Source organism: Lacerta agilis, chromosome 8 (genome assembly GCF_009819535.1).
Source record: "Lacerta agilis isolate rLacAgi1 chromosome 8, rLacAgi1.pri, whole genome shotgun sequence".
In the NCBI taxonomy this organism is placed as follows: Eukaryota; Metazoa; Chordata; class Lepidosauria; order Squamata; family Lacertidae; genus Lacerta; species Lacerta agilis.
The window spans coordinates 50,140,921-50,160,221 of record NC_046319.1 but is presented as its reverse complement, the minus strand read 5'-3'; the positions used below and the strand labels follow the sequence as shown (position 1 = coordinate 50,160,221).

The following is a 19,301-nucleotide window of genomic DNA, read 5'->3' as shown; positions in this document are numbered from 1 at the left end:
GTGTTGAGGTTGCAGGTTTCTGAATATACAGTCCACAGATCTGGTCCAACTTTGCCTGTTGGCCACAGATATACGTAATTCAGCATTATGTTAATGCTATTGGGTGACTGAGAAAAGGCGGAGCTACTCAACACCTACTTTGCCTCTGTCTTCACCCAAAAGGAAAGTGATGCCCAAGCTCGTGCTTCCTAAAAATCGGCCCTCCAGATGTTTTTGGCCTACAAATCCCATGAGCTGTAGGTAGCAGGACCAGTGGTCAGGAATGATGGGAATTGTAGTCTCAAAACATCTGGAGGGCCAAGTTTGAGGGAGCCTGCCCAAGCTGGTGATAACAGAATAAATGATGTAAGGAGGGAGCTGCAGGCCAAGATAGGAAAAGAGGTAGTAAGGGAACCCCTAGCTACTTTAAATGAATTCAAATCACCAGGGCCTGATGAGCTGCATCCAAGGGTACTAAAGGAGCTTGTGGATGCAATTTCAGAGCCTTTGTCTATTATCTTTGAGAATTATTGAAGAACAGGTGAAGTCCTTACATACTGGAGGCATGCAAATGTTGTCCCCATCTTCAAAAAGGGGGGAAAGGAAGACCCAGGTAACTACCGACCAGTGAGCTTGACATCGATACGAGGGAAGGTCCTAGAACAGATAATTCAATAGTTGGTCTGTAAACATTTAGAAAAGGATGCTGTGATTACTAAGACCTAGCAGAGGTTTCTCAAAAATAAGTCATGCCAGACCAATCTGATTTCTTTTTTGGGGGGGGATGGAATTACAAACTTGGTGGTTCAGGGAAATGCTGTGTTCATAGTGTATCTTGATTTCAGTAAGGCTTTTGACGAAGTCCCTCATGATATTCTCACAAGGAAGCTGGTAAAATGTACAGTATATTCTGGCGTATAAGACTACTTTTCAATCCAGGAAAATCTTCTCAAAAGTCGGGGGTCGTCTTATACGCCGGGTGGAAAATCTGTGGTTGAGTATATCTCAAACTCTATATTTTAACTGGAAAGGTTGGGGGTCGTCTTATACGCCCAGTCGTCTTATACGCCGCAATATACGGTAGGTTGAACGAGGTTATTGTTAGGTGGATTTGTAGCTGGTTGACTGACGGAACCCAAAGAGAACTCATTAATGGTTCCTCGTCATCCTGGAAAAAAGTGACAAGTGGGGTGCTGCAGGATTCTGTCCTGGGCCCGTTGTTGTTTAACATCTTTATAAATGACTTGGATGAAGGAATTGATGGGATGCTTATCAAATTTACAGATGACACCAAACTGGGAGGGGTAGCTAATGCCACAGAAGACAGAATCGGAATTCAAAATGACCTTAACAGATTGAAGAACTGGGCACAAGCTAACAAAATGAATTTCAATAGGGACAAATGTAAGGTTCTGCACTTGGGCAAGAAGAACCAGATGCACAAATATAGGATGGGGAACACCTGGCTTACTAGCAGTACATGTGAAAAGGATCTAGGGGTCTTGGTGGACCACAAGCTTAACATGAGTCAGCAGTGTGATGCAGCAGCAAAAAAGCTAATGCTATTGTAGGCTGCATCAACAGAAGTATAGTGTCCAGATCAAGGGAAGTAATGGTAGCACTCTCTTCTACCTTGGTCAGACCACACCTGGAATACTATATCCAATTCTGGGCACCATAGTTTAAGAAGGATGTTGACAAGCTGGAACGTGTACATAGGAGGGCAACCAAGATGATCAAGGGTCTGGAAACTAAGCCTTATGAGGAGCGCTTGAATGACCTGGGTATGTTTAGCCTGGAAAAGAGGAGACTGAGAGGAGATATGATATCCATCTTCAAATATCTTATCGGCTGTCACATGGAGGAGGGAGCATGCTTGTTTTCTCCTGATGTGGAGGGTAGGACTCAAACCAATGGCTTTAAGTTGCAAGAAAGGAGATTACAACTGAACATTCGGAAAAACTTTCTGACAGTAAGAACTGTTTGACAGTGGAACAGACTCCCACAAGAGGTGGTGGACTCTCCTTCCTTGGAGGTTTTTAAAGAGGTTGGATGGCCATCTGTCATTAATTCTTTAGCTGAGATTCCTGCATTGCAGGGGGTTGGACTAGATGACCCTTGGGGTCCCTTCCAACTCTTAAGATTCTATGTATTCTTTTCCTTTCTTTGGGACTACTTAATTTTTATTTTACTTTTACATTGCTGTGTCCCATTTGACAATAATGCCTCATAGGGTGTAAAACAGTGGTATGGAGAAAGAGAAGTGAGCTCATCTGCAAAAAGAAAAGCAAAAGAAATGGAACTGCAAGAGATCAGATGGAGAGGCACCCTGTGGCTGGAGTAGATAACAGAAGAGCAGCCAGCCATGTAGTTTTTAGATTTTCAGTTCCTTTAACCTCTGGGCAAAACTGGGAGGTCTGCCTATCAAAGGGTTGTGTGTATTTTTTTTTGAAGCATAAAGGGGGAATTTCCAGTCACAGAGGAGCTTGCCGGTGACTTGTGCAGTGTTAAATCAGCATAATATTTTTTTTCTGTACTGCAAAAACAAAACAAAAAGTCCAAGTGGGAAAAAGTAATGATGGAGGGCACTGATTGTAAGAATGCAGAAAACACATGAAGGAAAAGGTAGACTGGCCTGAAAAAGATGGTAGTTGTTTCTCTTTATGATGAAGGATGTATACTCAAAGCCATGATTATTTTAGCAGAGCTTTTTGCACATTGGACCAAACAATCCTTTATGAAATTGCGGTCCAAACTCAGGGTGAAATGCTGATAAATGTAAGCAGACTGAAGGGACGCTGCCTCTCTGTATTCTCTGGAACAAAGTCTCATTGGAGATTTCTGCTCAACAGTGAGACAGTCACGGGGGTTTTCTTGTGAGAAGTTCTGAATTGTAAAGCACTTTGCATGTGCAAGCCTGCATTATTTGAATCATTATGCTAGGCTAGGTGTGTGGTGGTGTCATTATGGGTTTTGTCAAAGGTCTTTTAAATGCTGACAAAGCCATTGAAATAAATTAGTGGTTATGCTGCATCAGGAGCCTCAGAAGGGTTTATTGTTTACACTCTGCATTTCACTTCACAATTTATAGACGTGGGATATGTTTGGGGTTGGGGGGGGTTATACAAGCCATCACACAGAGAGAGCGATGGAAAGCATTTTAGGCTTAGATCATGGGTAGGCAAACTAAGGCCCGGGGGACGGATGCGGCCCAATCGCCTTCTCAATCCAGCCCGTGGATTCCAGTCCAGGAATCAGCATGTTCTTACATGAGTAGAATGTGTCCTTTTATTTAAAATGCACCTCTGGGTTATTCGTGGGGCATAGGAATTTGCTCACCCCCCCTATAGTCCAGCCCCCCACAAGGTCTGAGGGACAGTGGACTGGCCCCCTGCTGAAAAAGTTTGCTGACCCTGGTCTAGATCATCTTCCCCAGCCTGGTGCCCTCCAGCTCTTTTGAACTACCCCTCCCATCAACTCCAGCATCACAGTCATTCTGGCTGGAGCTGTAGTTAGTTGTAGTCCAAATTGGTAGTTCTGGCCTAGGGAGTTGCAGATCAGAATATCTACAGGGCACCTGGTTGGGGAGGGCTGATCTAGAACCTCAGGCAAGGAGGTACAAAGGTTGCATGATAATGAACTGAAAAGGTGTTCTAGAGCATTTTCTCAGGTGAAATCCCAAGGTTAAGATACTTCCCTTTCCAGCCTCTGCCTTTTCTGTTCTTTGCTAAATGTATGAAAATCTGTGATTGTGTTCTCCCCTTTGTTTTGTTTTTAAAATAAACTTTATTCAACAATCAACATTAACTTATACAACAACCCACTCCAATATGCAATATACAACAATACACAACGATGCAGTATATGCATCACCAATCACAATTTTTTCCTATGTATGCTTTACAGAAAGAAAAAGAAGAGATTGTGCTCTCCCCCTTGAAGCAACATTTCATAGATGAATAATTCAATTTAAAAAACAAAAACAAAACACCCATAAACAATTCATTCACAAAATGTAGAGGGAAGGAGTATGTCTTCTGTGTATTTTATATTGAGTCTGTTTTAATATTAGACGATTAGATGCCCTGTGTTCATTTCATGTATAAACTGTATCAGATTCTTTTTAGTCTGTTTAAAATGCAGTGTGTTCAAAATTAGTAAGTATATATTCAGGGCTAAATTTCAAAACAATGATAGGAAATCCATCCATCCATCCATCAGTTTTGTATAACGTTGCTCAGTAACATTGTCGCCTGAGTGGCTTACAGCCTAACACAGCAATCCAAAGCTAGGCTATTCAGAGTTTGTTTGATTGGAGATGTCCTTCCAGTCAGCTCTGGCAGCTGAGCCTTCCTCTGGCCACCAGATGGGTACACAGCAGGGAGATGGGTGTTAAATCCAGAACATGGCAGAAAACCCTAAAACAGTGGTTGAATTTGTGGCTATTTTCTTAAGTGGGAAAACCATCTTTTACAAACACCTTCTCCCCCCTTTTTACAAACTCAATTCTTCCATTAAACACAAAATGTGGGCTTAATACAATTGGTTTAGTCACATAGAAAATAGATTTTGTATCAGCTTCCCTCTTTTCTCCACTAAATAGCATAATTTATGGCCATCCAGGGACCATAAATGATTTCATCCTGCCTCCAAGGCCATTTGATTCTTCAGGAGTTCTGTCCCCTATTAATCAATAAATGGTCCTTTGCCTTTCTTATCAAATGACAGCCAGATGGTGTAGTTAAATTCACAGTGACAGGCCTGGAGAATTAGCTAGGCTTACACCATTGATAATCCTTTGCCGTCCGCCCTTCCCACCTGTTCCACTTCAGCCCTGAGGTCATGGCCTCATGAAACATGCTGGCCAGATGGTCACCGCTATAGCCAGAAGCCCATGCCTTCTGGAGGCTAGTGCTTCATTTTCCTGGTGGGATAAAAAGGAGGAGAGCAAAGCAAGAAGGGAACATAGCAGAGAAGATCTTGGTGATTCCTTAAAACTGTAGGGCAGCTGTGCATTATTGCTTTCAATTTTTCAGGGAAACATTTCCAATGGACTCATCTGCTGCGGGGCCCCAGAGCACCCTGGGTATTCACTCAGTTCATGCTGGGCTATGGAAAAGCCTGTTGGGCCTCACCGTGCTCTCCCCACCCCTGGATATTGGATTTGAGTTAAATCCCTGCTCACTGCAGTCTTGAATTCTAGCACATTTTTCAAAAAGAACAGCTTTCCCGGCTAACTTGCAAAGATGTCGTGAGGCCAAACACTCCCAAGTTCCTTGGTAGGAAGACGACTACATCCATTTTAGCATGTAAGACTAAATAGATCTGTCTTTATTTTTAAATCCATTCCCCATAACAAGGCTACATATATGAGTTACAGCCACAGTTGTGTATATATAATGAGCAAGTAGACATTCAAAACTACTTCCTTAATTTACTTTTGATAACATAATTTGGGATTAGTTCATGGAATTGTAGAATCCAGCCCCCTGTAATGCAGGAATCTCAGCTAAAGCATCCATGACAGATAGTCATCCAACCTCTGCTTAAAAACCTCCAAGGAACGAGGACCAACCACCTTCCAATAGAGTCTGCTTCACTGTTGAATAGCTCTTACTGTCATAAAGTTCTTCCTGATGTTTATTCAGAATCTCCTTTCTTGTCATTGGTTTGGGTTCTAGCCCCCAGAGCAGGAGAAAACAACCTTGCTTGATCTTCCATGTGGCAGCCCTTTAGATACTGTATTTGAAGATGGCTGGAATATCTCCTCTCAGTCTCCTCTTTTCCAGGTTGAACATATCCAACTTCCTCAACCATTTCTCACAAGTCTTGGTTTCAGGAATGGTTGAGGGAGTTGGGCATGTTTAGCCTGGTGTAGCGTGTGCGGAAAAAACAAAATGGCGCAGAATACAGTGCAGAGAAGCAACAGAGTAATAAAGAATAAAAATGGATAATAAGGAATAATTATTCCCTTAAAAACACAGGTGCATGCGCACCTGTGTAGAATCTTGGATCTAAAATCAGCTTTAGGTCAAAAGCAATTTTGATTTGCTGCAATTTTTAAAAGATTTGTGGGGGCTTTAAGTGAATTTGTTTGTTGAAATCCAGCTTGTTGTAGTTTATTTTAAAGTAGCTGCTCTTCTTTTGCACTCACCTCCTGCATTTTTGTATGTGTTAGTACAGTGGTACCTTGGGTTACAAACGTTTCAGGTTACAGACACTTCAGGCTACAGACTCCGCTAACCCAGAAACAGTACCTCGGGTTAAGAACTTTGCTTCAGGATGAGAACAGAAATCGCACGGCGGCAGCAGGAGGCCCCATTAGCTAAAGTGGTACCTCAGGTTAAGAACAGTTTCAGGTTAAGAACCGACCTCCAGAATGAATTAAGTTCTTAACCTGAGGTACCACTGTACGTGCGGGCAAGCACCTACACCCACACACCTCTGTATGCACACTGGCTAGATGCTTGGCCTCACACCCCTGCCTCCACCATGCTTTCAAGGCCATTTGACGTGGCCTAGACAAGTTCACCTCTTTTCCTGCCCTTGTACTGTGTTCCATGTCTTATCTACAGGATACACTTCAACACCCACACCCCACAGAAGTGATCCCTGCAGTAGCCCCAAATTGGTTCAAATAATCAAATGCTGGACTAAGCAGTGGCTTAAGTCAGGCCAGTACATTGTTGACAGGGTAGTGCTGTGCCAATAGTGGAGCCCCCCTTCTGCATGGGAGAAGAGGGCAGTCGTGTGGCATCCTATTTACATTGGACTGAAGGAAGGTGAGGTAAAGTCCATCCCCTAGCAAATAAGTGTTTAAAGATTAGCCGGCTGGAATTTCACAGAGGTTGTGGTGGGGTCGGTCATTTTGGTGTTCAAAGCACTTGTCTGGCACACTCTGCTTACAAATGTATGTTTACATTTTGAGGGAGGCTGAGAAAATGTAATCTCTTGTCTTTAACTAGCCCCTCTCATTTTCTGCAACTAAACTCTACCATTTCAATTGTAACAAAACATAACCTCTCCCCATATGGGAAGTACCCCTGTTTGGGGTTCCAGGCAGCCTGGAAAGGAGCCTGATGATGCTGGACAAGCCTTCCAAAGAGAGGGAGAGTGTTCAAGGGAAGGGAAGGGGCCCCTGTTTTCTTCTGAGAGCCAGTGTGATGTAGTGGTTAAGAGCGGTAGACTCATAATCTGGTGAACCGGGTTCGCGTCTCCGCTCCTCCACATGCAGCTGCTGGGTGACTTTGGGCTAGTCACACTTCTTTGAAGTCTCTCAGCCCCACTCACCTCACAGAGTGTTTGTTGGGGGGGGGGGGAGGGAAAGGAGAATGTTAGACACTTTGAGACTCCTTTGGGTAGTGATAAAGCGGGATATCAAATCCAAACTCCTCTTCTTCACCTCAAGGCCTTCCTGCACTGTGTGGCAAGAGGGATCAGGCTTGGCTACCTGCCACTCAACAAATCTGATACTTGCTATTGTAAAATTGTGGGATATGAGTCCAAAAGCAAAAATGGTTAATCCCGCCCTCTTTCCCTTAGCTGGAAACATTATTAAATGACATAGGTAGGGGAGGTTTTTTTTTAATAAAAAGAAAAATACCAGGGACCTGATCCTCTTCCTCTTCCTCCTCCAAGATAATTACTGTAAGTTTTCCGAGACATCAGCAAGCTAATTCCTTGGCCAAATGCCAACATTCTGTATCTCCTGCAAGCTTCTTGTTGGGCTGTTTGTCTCTTTTTAAAATCTTTCTCTTTCCCTTTTCTCAAAAAGTTTTGCGAAAATACAGTTCCAACTATATATATATATATATATATATATATATATATATATACACACACACACACACACACACACACATGAGATAATCTGATTGTGAAATCTGCCCCGGAACAACGGCCATGGCAAAGATGCAACCATAAACACTTATTAGGTACAGTTTGACCAGCCACTGTTTTTGTTTCACCACCACCATTTTACTCTGCTGAATTTAACTCAAGGATGCTCAGTTTTATTAGTTCATTATATGTTACTGTCAGTCTATCCTTTTTTTTTGCGTGCAATGTATTTATTATGTATAATCTATTATTGTAAAAGTGTTGCTGCCCGTCTCTTCTTCTTCATTTCCAAACTATACCAGCTACCTTTGGTGTTACCTCCTTTGTGTTTTCAAATAAACCTCCGGAGCAAAAGCCACCAAAAACTTGCTTTTTCCAATATCGTAATTCTGCATTAAAGGTCAGTTTCTGCTTGTAGAATCTGAGAATAATTATTCTCCCTCTGAAGATGAGTGTTTAGAGGGCTTTTGCATCCGTGTTTCCAGATTGGCAGTTGCCCTTCCTGATTTGGCCGGCTTACCTTATTGTTGGAGTGGGGAGCTTTGGGAGGTAAAACAAAACAAGCAAGAGAGAGTAAGGAAGCAAGTAACCATCTTTCCTTTCCCCTCCCTTTCTTTCTTGAACAGTATTCAGGTTTTCAGCAAACAGCGGAAAAGTGCTTCATTTGTGGACACCTCATAATGGAAATGGTAAGAGGAGAGTCTCCTAAAATGTGCAGTATATTAGGCGGGGGTGTGTGTGGTTTCTGTTCCCCTCTTTTACTTCCTCTCCACCCAAACATGTACACACACCTTAAGAAGTTTCCTTTCCTTCCTGAAATGCCAACAATACTTCAAGATAGAGTAAGGTGCCTTCATGTTGCTGGGATTTTGGCGGAGGCGGTGAGAGGAGAGACTTCACGTATACAGTGATGGAGTCTTAGCTTGCAGTAACTGACTAGAAAAGAGACCTTGGGGTCACTGTGGGAGAGCCCAATGGAAGCAGGGGAACAACACAGCAAGCTGCCTTTATACTGAATCAGACCATTGGTCTAACTCAATATTGCCCACACTGGCTGACAGAGAGTTAGTTAGACAGATAACACCGCCAGCTCTCCCTGGCAATGTCGGGGACTGAACCTAGGATCTTCTGCATGCTAAGCAGATGTTTCACCACTGTGCTGCTGCTGCTGCTCTTTCCCCAAATGCTAACCCATTTCGTAGTAGCTGTTGTGTAGGTAATATACCTCCAAGGGGATGAGAATTGATTTTGGGGCTGTCTTTGTTTCTTTTCCAGATTTTGCAGGCCTTGGGGAAGTCCTACCATCCTGGCTGTTTCCGCTGTGTGGTCTGCAATGAATGTCTAGATGGCGTCCCATTCACTGTAGATGTGGAGAACAATATTTACTGTGTGAAAGACTATCACACGTGAGAACGCAGAACCTTGTATGTTGGGGGGGACGAGGCAGAGGGGGGACGGACTGTGCATGAGATGAGGAAGGGCTGGTTGTTGCTTTCAGGTATTGCAAAACGGCACCGAGAAGAAAGCATCATCCAGTGTTAAATCAAAATTCAAGTACCGGGGAGTAAATGGGGCCAAGGGAGAGAAGGCCTTGCAATAATTTTGCACATTTCAGCAGATGCTCTTGAATGCCAGGCTGGCATTAAACAAGGTGGTGTCCTGAGCCTTGAATGCACCCTTTTAAATCAGGGGGAGCCAACATGATATACTCCAGATGTTATTGGACTACAATGCCCATCTGCCCCTGCCACCATGGCCAGTGGTCAGGGGTGATGGGAGTTGTAGTCCAATAGCATCTGGCTGCTCCAGTTTTAAAGGGCCTTTTTACAGTGCTAAAGAGGAGGCAAAGCATCAGTGGTCTTTGAAGGGCTCGATGTATGAGACCTACAAAAGTTGGGGCTCCCTGGGGGGCTCTGTACAATCTCCTTTCAGTCTCTGCTCAGAAAGAACACAGTAGTGCTGGTATGTGGTTGGGGGTCTGTATTGGGTTTAATGGAGTGTGCCAAGTTGTGCAGGAAGAGAGCATTGTGACAGTCAGGAGAGCCAAAGCCTGCTTTCCCTTGTACCACCAAGAGGAGCGCACTTGAAGGCAGCTGTTTCTCTACCTGCCCCACACCTGACACTACATGTGATGTCAGTTGTGTGGCAGGTTTTGTGTGGTTTGGGGGGAAATGCCAAACACCAGGTGAGCCAAGTTTACCCCTTCCAAACCAGAGGTTCCCCCTCCTCTTCCTTTGGGGCTTTTTAGTTTAGAAAAAAAGGCACGTAAAGGAAGGCATGCTAGAGGTGTATAAAATTATGTGTGGTGTAGACAAAGTAGTTAGAGAAAAGTTTTTCTCCCTCTCTCATAACACTAGAACTTTTGGGAACGCTCAATGAAACAGAGTGTTGGAAAACTCAGGGCAGATAAAATGAAGCATTGCCTCACATAGTACATAGTTAAATTGTGAAATTCCAACCCATATCCCCTTAAGATGCAGTGGATGGCCATCAACTTGAATAGCTTTTAAAAGAGGATTGGCCAGTTAATGGAGGTTGAGGCTACTGGTGACAACGGGCGGCGCTGTGGTCTAAACCACTGAGCCTCTTGGGCTTGCCGATCAGAAGGTCGGTGGTTTGAATCCCCACGGCGGGGTGAGCTCCCGTTGTGCAACCCAGCTCCTGCCAACCTAGCAGTTCAAAAGCATGCCAAAAAAGTGCAAGTAGATAAATAGGTACCGCTTCGGCGGGAAGGTAAACGACGTTTCCGTGTACTACTCTGGTTTCGGAAGCGGCTTAGTCATGCTGGCCACATGACCCGGAAAAACTGTCTGCGGACAAATGCTGGCTTCCTCGGCCTGTAAACCGAGATGAGCACCGCAACCCTAGAGTCGTCTGCGACTGGACTTAACTATTAGGGGTCCTTTATCTTTAAGGCTACGGGTGGCTGGGTCCTGGTTAACCACTCCAAAAATAGCCTGATCCAGCAGCCTGTTAACGCTCCTAGGCAGCCTACTCTAACTTGGGGTCCTCCAGATTTTTTAGAGTATAACTCCCATCAGCCCCAGCTAGTATAGCCATATGATGCTGGGGCTGATGGGTATTGTAGTCAAAAGCATCTTGGTTTGGGGAGGCCAGTTTAAACTATTGAATGCAGCACCTCATAAAAATGCCAGCCCCTGAAACAGGTGTGGGGGTACCTCTCACCCTCCAGGTGTTAACTGAACTACAACCTCCATCTTCCTTGCCCATTGGCCATGCTTGCAGGGGCTGATGGGAGTTGTACTTCAACAACATCTGGCACGCCCAACATCTGCTTAAAGCTTGAGAAATTCTGCTTGCTCTTAGTGATGATACGTTGTGAATTTATTAATAAGGGAAAGGGTGCCTCCTCAACTAGGGTATTTGGGAGTTGAGCCAAAAGAGAAGACTGCTTGAGCAAGACTTCTGCAATAGGGAGCCCAAACTTTAGCTGTAGTTAAAATGCTGTCATATTCCCACCCACCCTTCTCTTAAATTTATATGGTTTTCTTTATTAAACAAGAGTGTGACATACTTTCTCTTTTCATACTAGGGTTTTTGCACCAAAATGTGCTTCCTGTAACCAGCCCATTTTACCAGCACAGGTATGGTATTCTATTTGCATATAGTTTGCAGCCTTCCCTATGCCTCCTTAAATTTAATAAGAAGGCAACACTTTAAGGGTGGTGTTTGAACTTTGCTGACATAGAATTATGATGCTCGCACACATACAACGAAGATGATGAGATCATTCTAGGGCTACTTTGAAGCAAGCGACATGTGGTTGTCTCAAATGCAGGTTATTCCACATCCCCCTCTCTGACTCACTCGAAGGTAGGTTAGCAAGGTTTCTAGTAAAAATCCACCTGCCTGTTCAAGGCAGATATTATACAGCCTTTTAAGGTGGATCTGCTCCCTTCTGGACTGCAAAGAAAATACGTTGTCTACAGACCTGGTGTTCTAACCCCATCTCAACTCAGGCTGACTTTGGAACTGTTTGGCAGGGGTCTGTTCTTTAAACAAAAAATGTGCCCTCTTCCTCCATGAGATTTAGCTACTCGCCTCCATAAGCATATCAAATTGTCTGAAGCAAAAAAAAACAAAACAAAAAAAACCCAGCTACAGCTGACAGCCAGAGAGTATTTTGAGTTTCTTTTTGTTTATTACGTGGTTGTGCAAACAAATACAATGTGCTGAACAGAATTGCTTATTGCTGGTGATGTCGAATGTGTTGACCACAAGGTCCTGACATGCTTTCCTGGCTACCAGTAAATGTGTGCAGCCTAAATAAGTGCACCTGGATAGCAATCACCCACAGCAGCATCCGTTCCGTTTTTTCTAAAAGCCACTCCTGGGTCATTGGCGAAGAGTCAGCAACGTACTGGGCACAAACTGTTAGGTGGTTCTCTTAGGTGAGACTTGTGAAACTGCATGATAACCTTTCCCTAGGCCAGCAGATAAAATTTCTGCATGGCACAGAGCTCCTCTCCCCACTCACCCCGAGACTCTAGTATTTGCTCCTGTCCAGATGTGTGTAGCTGTATGTCCCTTTTTCTTTACAACCTGCAGGTGTATGGGCCCCTCCCTTCTGACCTCCTGAGTGCCCCAACCAAGCTCTAATTCGGGGGGGGGGGGGCGCGGAATCTGCGCCTCAGGCTTTACTTGTACACTGTATTTTGCAAGGAATTATCTTTGCCTGAGAGAAAATGGAATAAAATAGAACAATTCTGCTTCTACTAGAGCCAGCCTCCAGAAACACCCTCCCCAAATGAAGCAAAGAGTGGGTGAAGAAGAGAGACATTTTCTTGTTAATTTGGGGGGGGGGGAAATGGGGAGGGGATTCTCTGAGGGCCTATTTCCATTGAGGGGGAAATTATAGAATGTTGCCATACCTTATTTGTTACCTTCCTCAAATCAGGGTTCCGAGGAGACCATCCGGGTGGTGTCGATGGACAGGGATTACCACGTGGAGTGTTACCATTGTGAGGTAAACCTTGGACCTTCTCCGGTGCTTGAGTAAGGCAGGCTCTTTGGCCTTGGTCTAAGCCAGCCTTCTCCAACTTGGCACTTGTGCATTACCTGCCCGCCATTTTTATTTTTACAGTATTTTGATTAGAAAACATGTCAGGGTGCTTTACAATAGCTCCTAAAACACAATTGAACAGCAGTCTATATCAGGAAAACACTTTACAGCAGTAAAATGCAGCACTGGAAGCAGCAGCAAAAATCCATCAAAGGATAAAAGGCTGAGGAAATGAAATGGGCAGCTTTGCCGGTCACTTAAACATTAAGATAGGGCCAGGTGAGCTTCCCTGGAGAGAGCTCCAGAAGCTGGGAGCCACCACTGAAAAGGTTCTGTGCACTGCTTCCACTCTTTAGGGGGCAGGAGAATCTGGAGAAGGGACTGTGAGATAGAGCTGGTTGATGTGGGAGAAGACATCCCCTCAAGTATCCATGCCACAAGCCGGCAAGGGCTGTTGGGATTTGTAGTCCAAAACACCTGGAGGGCCACCAGGTTGGCGAGGGTCGCCTAAATGTGATTCTTTTCATTAGGAGTTTTCCCCAGCCGCCTAACATGTGCATACTCTTGTTCCTCTTAGGACTGTGGACTCCAGCTCAATGACGAAGAAGGCCGCCGTTGTTATCCTTTAGAGGGGCACTTGCTTTGCCACGGTTGTCACATCAGGCGCCTCAGTATGACAGTGCCACCCCACCCTCCCCCTGGATACCCAATGCACATTACAGAACTCTGAGGTGTCTCGCGCCCCATCAAATTGCAACCAGGAGGGGAGGCCGCTGTTGGCGGGAGAAGATTTCCACAGATGACTTGTCAGTTCTTCTTTTAAGAGACAAAGCAGCCAAGTTTTATTTATTGCTTCTGAGACTGAAAAGAGAGGTGCGCCTCTCAGAGTGTGTGCCTAAAATAATTCCTCCCAAGACACTGGGTACTTGAAAAATGATGCACCACGTGGATGTAACTATAAAAGTGCAGCAAGAGGTGTTGTTTTCTGTGCTATGCTAGGCAGGGCCATCTGTTCGTCATAGTTTTGTCCCATTGTAGTTTGGGTCCCTGCAAGAATCTTAACCACTTGCAGCAGTGCTGCAGGAGAAAGCGGATAAATGCTACATTTTTATCCTGGGTCTCATTGCATCTTGGCTTGAGGCGTTTTGAGAAATGACCTCACAATATGAGGGTCTGGGTGGTTGTTGCAGGAGAGGATTGGTTTTTTGTTTTTTAGTCGTGGTCAGATTTAAACATGGCTTAAGAGAAGGAAGTTGTTCTGTGTGGGAGAAATTCATTGTCTTAGCCCACGGTGCTTCCATACAGTGCCAGCAAGAGGGATGTGAAAGAAGCTCTTTGTAGAATATTTTATTATATGAACTGAACCCACTGAGGAATCATGGATGCAACAAGCATTTTTGCAGGGGGTTTCTTATGTGTTTGGGACCCCTTGTGTGGGAGTTCTGGTGCCCATTATTTTACCAGTTTAGGGATGCAGGCCAGACCCAGTTACAACATAGTCCAAGACTGCAGGGCAGGTTGAGACCTCATAGCCTCCTTGAGCTGGCAGGCAGCTATATAGTTATGGGCATAGTTGCTTATAATAGTACTATTGGTGTGCTGGCAGGGACTAATGGGAGTTGTAGTCTAAAACGTCTGGGAGGAAGTCTGGTGTGATGGGATGCAGAAACCTGAAAGGCTTCCTAAGAGCTGAGATGTCCCCGCTCTGCCTTATGATGCTCCCTTGCTCATTCAAGCCCAATAAGAGGCAACCAAGGAATGAGAGTTTCCTGTTTTAACATGTCTCTCCCCACAGTGACTTGGCCCTGGCACTCTGGACATCACTGCCTGCTTACGAGTGGCAGATAAGCAGCCACTAGGGGTGGATTCCCAGGTCCTCAAATTCTGGTGTGTTGTTTTTGTTTTTGTTTTGGTCAGTCTCTTAGCTTTTACACCCATTTCAGCTAATAACTTCAGTCCTCCTGACTATGCAAAATTCTACTTGTTTTGCAGTTGTACTAGATTATATGTTGCCTTTGTTGTGTGTGTGTTTTTAAGGGCAGCAGATTTATGGTGTGGTTTCAGTTGCAGGTGGCAGACATGCTTTTTCCAGAGAGGTCCTTTTGAATTGGTTTGCTCCATGCTGGATTTTTGCAGCTTGCCTCTTGATAAGCTCAACTCTGGAGGTCAGATTATTAATGATTGAATCCCCAGCATTTTCAAACTGATTTCAGGATATTAGAAAACAAGTGACCCTTGACAAGCACATAGCAGTTTTCCAAGGAGGCCCTGAGGGGCATTTGCTTCATATCTCCCTTCCTCCCACCTGATTTTTTTTCAGGCTCAAGTGGGGTCATGCCACATTTAATAAAGGCCATTTAGACATCGTTTAATCGCCTAGAATGTCTGGCAAGAGCAGCTTGTTTGGACAGTTCAGTGACAAGAACCAATCACCCTGGAAAACAGGGTGGCAGAAGATGGGAGTACTGATAGATTTGCCAGTGGCATGCTGAAATTTTCATTTTCACCAAATCCACCTTGAAAGTCTTTACCCACCGTCTCTACAGAGACAATTTAATGATGTGCAGACCTACTTGGAGATGTCCTTGGAGACCAAGAGGAAGTAAAAACAATATTTAATAACAACAAACACAAAGAGTTCCATGAAATGTGCATATTTTCCTGTTTTGCCTGAGCACCTACAAAACACCCAGAACTCTGTAGGCTCATAAGACTTTATGGACCTTAAGCATGTTTTAACTGGTTTTAACTTTTACATGCGGGGGCCAGATTTCTGTCTGCTGTAAACAGTTGTATGCTCCAGTAATTTAAGCAAAACTAAGAATCTGATCCTTTTAAATTTTAAAGCTGTCAGCTGCAGCAGCCAACAGAACATCATGTTATATTTTGAAAGCAACCAAACCGAACCCCCTCAAAGCAGGCTTCACACACCATGTCTGCTGTGACTGGAGTTGATGGAAGTTCTAGTCCAAAAAAACCTAGAAGGCATCAGTCAAGGAAGGTTGCCAAACTGTTTTGCTGGAATTATACAGGGGGAAAATAAATTGCAAAGGAACAGTTTTGAGATTTTGCCCCCTTTTATATTATAAAGTGTAATGGGTTAAAAATATACCTGTTCTCTCTCCAGCAAGGAAGAAATGCAGCCTTTTTGAACTGATGCAGGATAATGCTTGGGCCCTCTTGGTGTAGGAAACAACAGTCTTGATCCAGTGGGCCCAACTTGTTTCATGGGGTGTGGAGGCTAGCACATGCCACAACCTGGAGTGATGGATGCCTCGCCGTATTTGGATCCCTTGTACAGCATGCTTTGTTTCTCGGTACATCAGAGGTAGCCACTGAAGTACCTTCAGATGCTGTTGGACTGCAACTCTCATCATCCCTGAACACTGGCCATACTAACCTGAGCTGATGGGAATTGTAGTCCAGCAGCATTTATGTTGGTTATCCCTGCTGTACGTCCAACATTGTGCATGCTTTTCTCCTGTGATCTCTGGATTGGGGCCAGCCACCTAAAACCGACCTCCTCCTAACATTTACATTTAACTCTCTTCCTCTCTTCCCACCCTATAATCACAATGGGAGTTGCAGTCCAGAACATCTGAAGGCCGCCAAGTCAGGGAAGTCTGTATTACCCAGTGCCTTGGCCATATTAGTGGCAAACCTTTTAATTCATATTCCTGCCTTAATTTTCAGTGAATAGCACAACATCCACACTATGTACATACACTACTGTTTTACTGTTCTAAAACTGACATCCGTTGGAATGGAGTATTTAATTTCACTTGTTTAAAATGTTTCAGGTCTTTTTTTTTAATGCAGTTCCGTATTGTTGTATAGATGCTGAAACTTTTTATTTCTAGCAAGACCAAGTTTGCCCTGTCCAGAATGTCATTTTCCATAAACTGTTTTTCCACAGAAAGCGGAATTTGATCACGGCTCAGTGGGCTGTGTCTTGCCAACATTTTTCTTTCCGTTTTGAAAAACAGAGCTTGTTTAGATTTCCTTAATTATTTTTGTTAAGAAGAAGGCATCCAGAAAGCTTCCCACAGCCACTCTGAAATAGTGTGCACTGAAATTAGAGTGAAACGTTTTACCTCTTTTCCTTGGAAAGTATAAAAAGAAACTCCCTCCAAGTTGTTTGGGGGGTGGGTGCACATAGCTCAGCGTGCAGGCAGTCCCAGACTTCTCCAGTTGAAAGGAACAGGTAGCAAGTGATGCAAAAGGCCTGTGTCTGCCTGTGTCTCTGGAGAATTCCTGCCAGTCAGGAAGCAACACTGAACTAGAATAGCCTTTGCCAACCTGGTGCCCTTCAGATGGGAGTTATGGTCCAACATCTGGAGGGCACCAGAAGGCTGGATTAGAGGGACAAAGACTTCGAGAGAATTCTTATTCAACAGGGATGGAACGCTTCTTTCATTTGTGCCATAATATTTATTGGTGATTTTTTTTCCTATTCTTTCTGCTTTCAGTTTCATTGCTTGGTCTTTGCATTAATGAAAAAAGCAGGAATTTTGCCTTCCACATTTATTTCTCTCTTGTTGGGAAATGCAAAAGAAGAACAGCCTACTTGGAAGATCCACCATATCCCTTAGAATTATAAGGTTTCCAAAGGAAGACCCAAAGTAGTTTTGAATTTGAATGAAAAGAGAATTGCTTAAAAATAGAGGGTGCACATTCTGAAATTCAGAATTTCAAGAAGTCCAAGAATTTTAAACCAAAGCTCGAAGAAGGCAAACAAAAGCTGCTTTCTCATGCCCCGAGGAAAGTTTGTGATTCATCATGAACTAATGCCATAACTAGAGTATATAATTTGACTTAAATTAAGTTTTTTTCTTGAGAATTATTTTCATTTTCTTTAAAAGAATATAGTTTTTTTTCCAAGAACTTGGACCAATGTTGATTTTTATTTTGTAGGAATATATTAAAAGCCCAATTTGTATATCGTGTCTAGTTTACATGCTGCAAATATGTTAGTTTAACCTTGTTGTATATATCATTCTAAAACCTTCGGCCTTTTAGTTAGTACATAGATTGACTTGTCGGGTTTTTGTCTTGTCATTTGGTTTCCTTGATTGTTGAAGAATTAAAGTTGGGAAATGTAGATTTATTTATCTAAAGAAGCTGCTTGCTATCGTCCTAAGTTATTTTTAATATTAAAAGTCAGAATTTCATTAACCTTAGATGTTATAATCTGCTTTTTTTTTTTCAATAAAGACATTTTGTAGTTACTTCTGATTTTATAGTGTGTTACGTAGAAGGCAATCGGTTGGTTATGGGAACAAACTGTGTTTCATGCCATGCTGCTCCAAACCTTTTTATTTTGTCATTGCACTTTTATTTTTTTAAAAAAAAATTAAATGGCAAAGCTGAATCAGGAAGCAGGGCATTTAAAATGGAAGAGATGGGGAAAAATGGTACAAGCCCTTTCTCGCCCACAAATCCACACACACCCCTCCAACAGCTGTCCTTTGTACACTTTTAAATGTGCCAGTGGTTTTTTTTTTTTAGGGTTACAGTGGCCACTTTCCAGTCCTCACGTATGTAAGCTGATCTTAGTGAGAAATTTTATATTTGTAGTTACAGGTAGGTAGCCGTGTTGGTCTGCCATAGTCAAAACAAAAATAAAAAATAAAAATTCCTTCCAGTAGCACCTTAGAGACCAACTAAGTTTGTTCTTGGTATCAGCTTTCGTGTGCATGCACACTTCTCATACCAAGAACAAACTTAGTTGGTCTCTAAGGTGCTACTGGAATGAATTTTTTATTTTATATTTGTGTTAGAAGATCAACATTTTCACATCTTGTGTTCTTTTAAGAACTTTCTGGTAGATGCCACCTGGACCTGGTGAATTTGTTCATTTTTAATTTGTCAAAAACACCTGCAGCTTCATCTCTTGTTACCACTATTTATCTCAGTTCTCCAGCTCCCTTCCTGGGATGACTGAATCAGCAATTTTACTGATGCTTTTTGAAAGTGGGGGAGAAGACAGGTTCACCCCACAGGAGACAAAATTGTAATGAGGCCCATTTTTAAGGTGTGGTGTTATGCACTTAAAGACAGAAGTCTATCAAGTATTCTTAAAAAATAAAAATAAAAATTGAAATCCAGAATTCATTATCTGAACGGATTCAGAGCTTAAACTGCTAAGCTAGTTATACTGCTTTGACTTTCCTGCATACATCAAAGTCTTCTGTGGAAACTTGGGACTTTTTTTAAAAAAATATCTGGTAGTCATGGTTTAAAATCTACTAAAAGCAGCAGCAGCTTATCCCTAAATCCTCCCTTTTACCTTTATTATCAAAGTGATGCATCTCTGTGGGTGGTATTATTTTGACCCACCTCTGCAAATATCGGTGGGGGAGAGAGGAAATGAGATCATTGCCAGTCATGTAGAGGTGGTGAAGAAAGAGGATTTATTTTTCTGTCTTTAGAAAAGACGTCCTCATTTATAAGAGACTGG

The 19,301-nt window shown here is 43.3% G+C and overlaps 1 protein-coding gene across 5 annotated transcripts in view; it reads left to right on the top strand.

Moving 5' to 3' along the window:
• The window catches only part of WTIP (WT1 interacting protein), a 60,971-nt gene extending 42,902 nt beyond the window's left edge, over positions 1-18,069 (top strand). For 3 of the 5 annotated variants that reach the window (XM_033157386.1, XM_033157385.1, XM_033157387.1), the window contains 5 exons: positions 8,445-8,507; positions 9,094-9,224; positions 11,372-11,423; positions 12,737-12,805; positions 13,419-18,069. In XM_033157386.1, the coding sequence (XP_033013277.1) occupies positions 8,445-8,507; positions 9,094-9,224; positions 11,372-11,423; positions 12,737-12,805; positions 13,419-13,571 (468 nt within the window). In that variant the 3' untranslated portion in view covers positions 13,572-18,069. Of the gene's footprint in view, positions 1-8,444; positions 8,508-9,093; positions 9,243-11,371; positions 11,424-12,736; positions 12,806-13,418 lie in introns of those variants that run through there. The other 2 variants (XR_004427163.1, XR_004427162.1) reach the window with 2 other exon arrangements.
• The last annotated feature ends 1,232 nt before the right edge of the window (positions 18,070-19,301 follow it).